The following is a 9,146-nucleotide window of genomic DNA, read 5'->3' as shown; positions in this document are numbered from 1 at the left end:
GGTTGGGTATCAGACCCCACCTCTCTGGGGACATCTCAGGCCCTCCAAGGTATGGAGGCCTATCTCCCCCACCACTTCCCCTGCCAGTGGCAGACGCCCTCAGACATGGTGGTTCTTTGTGTCCAGGGATGGGCGTCCAGGTACACACCGGCTCACTCCTTGGTGGCTGCTTATCGGGGCCTGGAGCCTGGGGCTCGCTCGGGCCACTTCGGGGGTGGGGTGCCCTCGGCCTCTCGGCCTGGGGCTCGGTCACTCTGGCACAGCTGGCTGCCGGCGGAGCTCACGGGCACGTCACTGCAACCCCCCTTGGCTTCTGCTCCGTGGCTGCTGAGTGACCCCTCATCTGGGACTCTCCTCAGCTCTTTCTGGGATAGTGGCGCAGCTGCCCCTCTGTCGGTCTTCCTTGGTCTCTTGTGTTCTGGGGGCCTCTGGATGTCTGGAGTCTTGATCTCCTCCATACCTGCTTCATGCCCTGGGGGACGGGGCTGTGGCCCCCCACACCCTCTAACAGATCATTACATGAAGGAACCTTTTAAAAACAAGCGCTTTCATGCTCACAGGTGTACACACGGGTGATCACACACACAAACTACACCCTTTTTGGCTCCTACCTCAAAGCACACTGTGCGCTGTCGATCTTACGTGCTGCACAATAATGTTTAATATTTAGTATTTAGTGTTATATTCCCATAGATCATCGAGATGTTTTTTATTCTATTGCTCTTGTTTTCTTCTGCTTGTTTTCTTTTTTCTTTCTCAACAGGTGATCCAGGTGATTGATGTATGTACTTTTTGTCTGCTTGTTTTGTTGTTTTTGTTTTTTGCCCTTCATCCCCGTCCCTCTTCTCCGCTGTTTTTTCCTCCTCTTTCTTTCTCCCTTTTCTTTTCCTCATTCAAGTCTGTCCCGTATCTAGCAAGTGAAAATAAAAAAAATAAAATAAAATAAGCAATAAAAGGTGAATCAAATAGACCATTACGGCAAGGCTGGGATGGTCCATTTGGTAAAGTAAATCCGTTGGGCATCTTTCTTTGCCTTTAGACAATAATTCTGATGGCAAAACAACCAAACGGGACAGGCAAAAGAAAAAAAATAAAATAAGGAAATCGGAACACGGACCTGGGAATGATGTCACACTCAAGCAAACGGCGTTCTGGTTACCCTCGTCAGAGAAGTCGGGATTTTAATATGGCAACATCTTTGAAAATGATTGTTTTGCTAGCCATCTACAAAAACAAATTACTACTAAACACATATTCAGCTCATCTGCAGTCTAGAATTACCTACATCTTCCTACTCGGAAGGCAGAATTTCAGAGTTCCGAGTACAATTGAAAGCACCATGACTGCAGTTTCTGTGTTGGACGTAAAAAGCGCACATGACGCTGTGATGTAGGGCTAGAATCATGGCAGCAGTCGACAACGGTCCAGGCGAGGCATTTCTCTCGGGGAAATATGCACATGATTTTTTCCTTCCTGTTGGTAGGTGGCACAGTGCACTTGTGGCAGGATACTGCTAACATGTAAGCAAGCTAGATGACTGACATCCTTGTTGGTTATCCAGTTAGGGAACCAACACATTAGTAAGATAATTCTGAGTAAAACCAAAGTTACTTTCCCTATTAACTAGTTACTTTGAAAGTAACGAGTAAGTTGAGGTAACTGAGCTACTTTTGATAGAAGTAACTGGTAATGAAAGTAAGTTACTAATTTAAAGCAACTTACCGAACACTGGTATTGTCACACCTTCCCCTCAGGTTAAGAGTCTTTTTGTCATCCTCGGCAGCACTCTTTTCTTTACAGCACATATAAATAATATCACTCGCGCTTGTTATTTTTATCTTCATAATATTAACTGTCCTTCGTCACTACAAACAGTATCGCCACACTTGTCAGTGCCCGTCACATCTCATTTAGATTACTGTAGTTCTCTTCTTTATGGTCTACCTCACAAATCTCTCCATGAACTGCAGTTAGTTCAAAATACAGCTGCTCGTATTATATTCAGAGTTAAATCTATTGGACATATAACACCTGTTCCTAAACAGCTCCACTGGCTTCCAGTTCACCTCCATGTCAATTTCAAGATCCTGCTTCTTATTTTCAACGTGCTTCATAAACTCGCACCCCCATATTTATCTGATCTTCTTCATACATACTCACCCCATCGTACACTCCGCTCTTCTTCAGCTTCCCTTCTGTCTGTTCCACCTGCTTGCCAGACTACCATGGTACTCAGTCTTTAGCTGTTCTGACCCGAGACTTTGGAATGCACTTCCACCAGATCTCCAGACTACAAACTCTCTCTCTACTTTTAAACCCGTCTATTCAGAATTACATACCCTTCATCATGACTTCGTTTTTGTCTGTTTTTACCTTATTAGCTTTTATACTTTAATACTTATTTTTTTTTGTTTTTCATTTACCTTTTGTTTTTATTTTGTTGTATTAATGTAAAGTGACCTTGAGGGGTCTTTAAAGGCAACTCTAATTAAAATGTTTTTATTATTATTACCCTTAATGACACATGTTGTCATAGGAAGGTGGGGTACACCCTGCCTTCAGGTCTTCCATTCCACTGCACACAGATCATGGTAGACACATACAAACAAAGAAGCTATAACCGACTAGTATGGACAAGTTAGGAGGAAATTTCTACAAGTCACATGTCCTAAAACTGAAAGCATGTTTATATAAAAAAAGAGTCATACTCAGTCTACTTCAGTGGAGGCAACACCAGAGAACCACTACCTTTACGACACAATTGGATATTCAGGTATGCTAACTTTGTCTTATCATTTCAATACTGTAGGAAAAACAATGATTAAATGCAATTGGTATATAGTCCAATATCCTGGCATATATTCCCAACTACCTGTTTTATTCACAGGTAGTCGGTACAAAAAACATGAGCTTCTTTAGGAAAATTATCAAATCTATTTCGGGTAAGCAGTTCTTTTTTTTTTATGTAACATGTTTATGGCTTACATATTTGTGATGATTTACTTGTTTGTTTGCAGCTCTGCTTTAATAAGTTCATGAATTTTGTTTTCTTTTTTTAAAATTTTGCTCTCAGTGTGTTTTCATGCATGTCAAGCTCTTTGGGCTTTTTCATATAATATTACTCTATATGCATAAAACTTGCCTTACTGAATAGTTTTTTGAGGTGTGTACAGTAAAGCTGCTAAAAAAGAAAATCCTGGATTCTCATCTTAACTTGATCTTGATCAGTCATTGAATTTTGCAAAGTGATTTTATAATGGAAAAAAACCATGATGTACTTTTAATCTGAACATAGCAAATTGTAACATTTCATTTAACATAAGGAAGTAAATTATATAAGTAACACTGAATATGGAAAAGTGTTGTCAACATGTTGTTAGAATGTCATATTTTAATTGCAGGTACTCCCCCTTCACCTCCCCCTTCACCTCCCCGTAAGAAATTTAAAATTTAATAGAACATTCTTTGACCTTTAAGATTAAACCAACACATAACAATGTATAATGAATTTAAAACAAATTCGTTCCCTTGTGATTCACACAATTAACATGTTCATTTTACAGTTTTACGGGAAGAGGAAAGGAAAATACCATGGAAGTGAGTATTACGGGCGTGGTTTATTCTTTGTGTTCTAGAACTTAAATGTGAGTTATGTTTTTAACACATGTTTGCCATTTGATGTCAGTCTCAGACCGGATTAAATAATGTGTAAATGTATCAGTAGAGAGATTCAAACCTCCAGTGTGCAGCTGCATTGCTGGCAATGAATCACAGTGCTGAGCGTGCACTGAGTCCTGAAATAAAGGTATTACATTAGGAATTCACAGGATAGTTATTTTCTGCTGTTGCTTCTCACTTGCCTCTTGGTGTTATACTTCTTATAATCTTTATAGGTCATCATCACATTTTCCTTTTATGTCTCTGACAATCAGGCCAATGAGTTACATGATATGTCAAAGCAAACTTTTATTTAACAAAATCACATGCCTTGTCTTTCTAGTTTATTTTGTATTCCTCGGTTTAGTTAGTTTCCCTCATATCCAGCAATAAAGCTGGTTTTAGTTCACTTTTCGTCTCCAAGAGTCTCCATTCGGGTTCTGCATTCCTGCCTGCCACATACAGATCATGCCAGACACATACAAACAAAGAAGCTATAACAGACTAGTTTGGACAAGTGAGGGGGAAATTCCTGGAAGCCAGATGAAACTGAAAGCATGCTTATATAAAAAAAAGTCATACTCAATCTACATCAGTGGAGGCAACACCAGAGAACCACTACCTTTACGGCACAACTCAGGTATGCTAACATTGTGTTATCATTTCAATACTGTAGGAAAAACAGTGATTAAATGGAATTGGCATATAGTCCAATATCCTGGCATATATTCCCAACTACCTGTTTTATTCACAGGTAGTCAGTGCAAAAAATACCCTATTTAACAAATTCTAATTAACAACATGAAAGTCTCTTTATTTGTCTCCCTTGGAAGAAATTTGCTTTGGACAGAGGGGTTACAGCACACAGACCCATTGTACTCCTCCATACCATCACAAAACCGATAAATATAAAAATAGAATAACAAAAACATTAAAAAGAATGCTTAGAGCAGGGGTCGAGAACCTATGGCTCACGAGCCAGATGTGGCTCTTTTGATTGCTGCACCTGGCTCGCAGACAAATCTTTAACAAAAAAATAATAATAACGTTAAAAATATAGAACATTCTCATATCTTTCAATCCATTAATTTCTTACCCCTCATGTTCATGGTTGGGGGTGGCTGGAGCCAATCACAGCTGTCCTCCAGAAAAAACACCAAATTTTTATTGGATATTACCTAACAAACACGGGTCATTGTGAGGTCAGGAAGTAAACTTCCTGCCTTTTAACCAGGTAGTCAGCAAGCTAATTGCAGAAACTCTTTTATCGAAGAAGATGGCTTGTTTCATTGGCAGATTTTTTCACTTATTTCAAGCTAAAATATCTTGTATTAAGTAAAAAAAATCTGTCAATGAAACAAGTGAAAATTGTCTAGTTTTTCCTAGTTTTAAGATTTACTGTCTTGAAACAAGTTCCTTTAGCTTACTGAAATGTTGCCCTTTAGCTGATTCTGTCTTATTTTAAGTGTAATGAGATCATTTTGACTAGAAATAAGACAAATACTCTTGGTAAGATTTTGAGTTTTTGCAGTGCATTTGTGCTTGATGTTGCCAATGAACTTCTTGATGACTTTTCGCATAAAGACAAGATAATTAAACAAATAAAAGACATGCCTCTGTTTGCAAGAACTGTTCACAATTGTATCATCATGATGGCAAATCAAATGGCAAAACACAAGGGAAGGACATAAATGCATCCATTCTTTTCTCTTGATTTGCATGAGTCAACAGACGTAAGCCATTTATCCCAGTTCAGCATGATCGCAAGGTATGTTGTTGGTCTCACACTAGGTGAGGAAAGTCTTGCTGTTTTGCCTATGAAAGGGACAACAAGAGGGGAGGATTTATTCAAGTCTTTCACTGAGCTCAACAAAGTAAGTAAACGTATTTCGGTGTGTACTGATGGTGCTCTGTGCATAGTGGGGAAAAACAGAGGATTCGTAGTGCTTCTTCGTGAAGATGAAAAGAGACCCATCCTAAGGAGGCACTTTTTCTCAGACGTGTGGCAAGCAGCTTGGTGAGGTGATGTCGCTGGTCATTCGGGTGGTCAACTTTATTGGTGCCTGAGCTTTAAATGAATGCCAGTTTAAAACACTGCTGAATAAAGTTAGGAATAATTATCCTGGTGTTCTTCTGCACAGCAATATGCATTGGTTGTCAAGTGCTCAGCCGTTTCGCCTCTTGTCTGAGCGAAATACGGACTTTTCTTGAAATGAAAAATGTTGAGCATCCTCAGTTAGCTAACACTGAGAAGCGCCTTAAGTTCTTACTATCTCGTGGACATGACTGAACATCTGAACCAGCTCAATGTGAAAATGCAAGGCGTTGGAAATACAGTCTTATCCCTTCAACAAGCAGTGTTTGCGTTTGAATCAAGCTAGAACTCTTTGTCAATGACATTGAAACAGGTCATTTACTACACTATGAAAAAACTGGGAGAGTTTAAAGATGCATTAAAGATGGTCTGTTAAAATGCCATCTGCCTGTCTAAGGATGGTCTGTTCTAGTAGTTCTTGAGTGTTTATAGGAGCTGCCATGCCCATAATCCTCCCTGCTGTCTTATCAAAGTTGAAATCTGATCTTTTGCTTTTACAGTTAAATTACCTTACCTTAAGATAACAATGCACACTCAGGCAGAAAGTGATAACCACCATCATGAAGCTAAATTTGTGTGACTCTGGTTTTTAGTATTATTACGCCAGCCAATGCAATCCTGACTATGTCAGTCTGGCTTGTTAGTACACCCCTCAAGTGTTTTGTTTGCTTGTTGTGTTATTTTGTGTGCGTTCATGCCACTGTTGTGTAAACTTTATGTGCATACTCAATCATATTTAATGTTCTTATTGAACAGTGAAAGAGAGCGAGACCTGCAGCTTGTCAGAGATTACAAGCCTCACAAAGATGTTGAGCATCTCAGAATTCTGCTTTATGGACCACCAGATGCTGGAAAGTCCAGCTTCATCAACTCTGTCGACAGTACTTTAAGAGGCAAAATCGCAACTCGAGCTTTGGCAGCAAAAGCCCCCGAAAGTTTCACCATTGCAGTATGTATGAGGATGTATCTATTCTTATCATAGTTACTGTTAGAGCGTTACAAAAAACACATTTCCTACAAGGTTTTCTAGGACTACAGGAGAGCACTGCAGTGGTAACTGCTTTGTAGAAATTGAACTAAAAAAGTAGGATAGTAGGTACAACTATAGTGTAAACTATTCTGCAAATACCAAATTGTTTAGGGTCTTTAATATCTGCCACTGATATAACAACACTATATTCTTTTATTTACAGTACAGGACATATAAAATTCAGAAAGGAAATCCAGACACCTTTTACCCTTTTGTCTTCAATGACACCATGGGGCTTCAGTCCAGTGACAACGGAATTCAGGTGGAAGACATCAAACTTGCTATCAGTGGACATGTCAAAGAAGATTACAGGGTATGATGTTTTCTTTCAGATGCTTGTACACAGTCTGTGATACAGAAACTGTATCATGCAAAAAAGTTTTAGTGATTTTGCTTTTTTTTTTTCCCAGTTCAAACCCACATCTCTCGTGCGTGAATTGGATCCTAACTACAACAGTTCTTCTGTTTTCAGTCATTTTGCTCTTTCATTTTTTTCCAGTTCAATTCCAAATGCCCCTTGCCTGAAACAGATCCTAATTACAGAGGTTCCTCCACCTTCGATGACAACGTCCACATTATGGTTTTTGTCATTTCTGCTAACACAGTGAGCTTAATTGATCGTGAAACTTGGAGAAAGATGAAAGATATCAGAGCAGCAGCTCGTGACAAAAGTGAGAGCAGATGTTGTTCTACGAGCATATATGATGTCACAATTTCATATACTAGAAAAACATGAAATAAAATGATTGCATTGGTTTCTGTATTGGCAGAGATCCCACAAATAGCCATTCTGACAAAAATTGATGAAGCCTGTCCTGAAGTCAAAAAAGACATAAAGAACGCCTACAGGAGCAAGCACTTGAATAAGCTGGTATGTTCAAAGAAGTAACTTTCATGAGTTTGTAGACAGTTTACACATGAATGTAACATCTATAATTCAGCTGCACATTTCAGTATATTTGTACAGAAACCTCAGCTGGAATCACTACAAATAATTCAATAAGTAATTTATAATTATGTCACTAGTGCAACAATACAGTTTCAGTTTAAAAAAAAATAATATTGTTTAACTTAGATGGACACAGTGAACGTGACCCTGGGTTTTCCTCTGAACTGCATCTTCCTTGTGAAGAACTACCACAAAGAAATCGAGACAGATGACGGTGTGGATTCACTGATACTGAGTGTACTGAAAAAGATCATTGACTATGGAGAGGACTACCTGAATGACCAGAATAATCGTGACCTGTCACCAATGTGTGAGGGGGACAGAAAATGAAAATGTTCAGTTACTCTACACATGATTTTGCTTTGCTATCGCTGCAATCACAGTCACACAAAAAGTTACTTTCATCAGAAACTTTAACCTACTGAATTTTATCTTATTTTCTGTAACTTTTTTCTTTCTCAAATTAAATCCAAATAAACTTCAAGTTGTTTATCTTAAGAAAATCAATAAATGTACTTTTGTTATTTATTGTACAGTCAAAATGGTAACTGCAGCAAGGATGACAGATATATGCCTGTAACCTGTTAATCAAAAGCTAAAAATGTTACGGTTCTGGGGTCATTTCGACCCAGCATTTTGAGTTTCTTAAGTTTTGGTTTATTTTTGTATTATGGATTGGTTTTTGATATTCTTGTGCTTTGTTGATTATTATTGTGTGGATGCCTACTGCATCCACACAATATTGAGTTCCTGTTTCTGTTACTATTGAGTTCCTGTTTCTCTTTATTGAGAGAAACAAGATCTCAATAGTGTGAATGCCTTTGAGGCATTCACACTATTGAGATCTTGTTTCTCTTTAAACTTTGAGTTCCTGTTTCTCTTTATTCTTTATCCTTTATTCTTCAAGTTGCCGCTTTCTTTGCCGCTTAACTATTCCCTCAGTTTTCAGCCGATTTTCACCGTTCAAACTCTGAACTGTTCTGCTCTTTCTGCTGATGCCTGCTATGACTTTTGGTACTTATTACTATTATACTTTTTAAAATATTACACTTTTTTCCTTTAATTTGTCCCATTGAAATGAATGGGAAACTTCCACAATTCTGCTAAAACTTGCTTGTTTTTGAAACTTAATTACATCCTCATACTTTCACGTAGAAACTCCATTCAAACTGTAAAACGTTCCCAAATTATTGGACTATTCCTGTATGATTCAGCTTTTTTTAAATATATATATATCTGTTACTGTTTTAATTTAATGCCTCTTTAAGTTTTCAGTTGCAGCTTTGTCATTTTTCAGAAAATACATGCGTTGTTATGGTTGCTATGCAATTAACTCAGAGTGAGGGCTGGTCCTTTCTGAAGTTTCTCTTCATGTCCAAACAACTTATTGCTACTCACTCAATTTTCACAAATTA

The 9,146-nt window shown here is 38.4% G+C and overlaps 1 protein-coding gene across 1 annotated transcript; it reads left to right on the top strand.

Moving 5' to 3' along the window:
- The first annotated feature begins 2,713 nt into the window (after positions 1–2,713).
- On the top strand, positions 2,714–8,161 carry LOC100689986 (interferon-induced protein 44-like). The gene is made up of 9 exons (XM_019356076.1): positions 2,714–2,773; positions 2,888–2,942; positions 3,402–3,434; positions 3,564–3,597; positions 6,509–6,701; positions 6,946–7,095; positions 7,282–7,453; positions 7,553–7,653; positions 7,858–8,161. The coding sequence occupies exons 2-9, from the start codon at positions 2,906–2,908 to the stop codon at positions 8,059–8,061; spliced, it is 924 nt and encodes a 307-aa protein (XP_019211621.1). The 5' UTR covers positions 2,714–2,773; positions 2,888–2,905; the 3' UTR covers positions 8,062–8,161.
- Positions 8,162–9,146: the final 985 nt, after the last annotated feature.

The sequence above is a fragment of the Oreochromis niloticus genome, unplaced genomic scaffold (assembly GCF_001858045.2).
Source record: "Oreochromis niloticus isolate F11D_XX unplaced genomic scaffold, O_niloticus_UMD_NMBU tig00001453_pilon, whole genome shotgun sequence".
Taxonomy (NCBI): domain Eukaryota; kingdom Metazoa; phylum Chordata; class Actinopteri; order Cichliformes; family Cichlidae; genus Oreochromis; species Oreochromis niloticus.
This window is presented reverse-complemented; position numbering and strand designations above follow the sequence as displayed.

What these genes read in the sequence shown, in the direction of transcription:
- LOC100689986 (XM_019356076.1), top strand. Translation starts at nt 2,906, where the DNA reads ATGAGCTTCTTTAGGAAAATTATCAAATCTATTTCGG. An exon ending in ATGTCAAAGAAGATTACAGG is followed by an intron (nt 7,096 to 7,281) that starts GTATGATGTTTT and finishes ATTTTTTTCCAG; the next exon opens with TTCAATTCCAAATGCCCCTT. An exon ending in AGCAGCAGCTCGTGACAAAA is followed by an intron (nt 7,454 to 7,552) that starts GTGAGAGCAGAT and finishes CTGTATTGGCAG; the next exon opens with AGATCCCACAAATAGCCATT.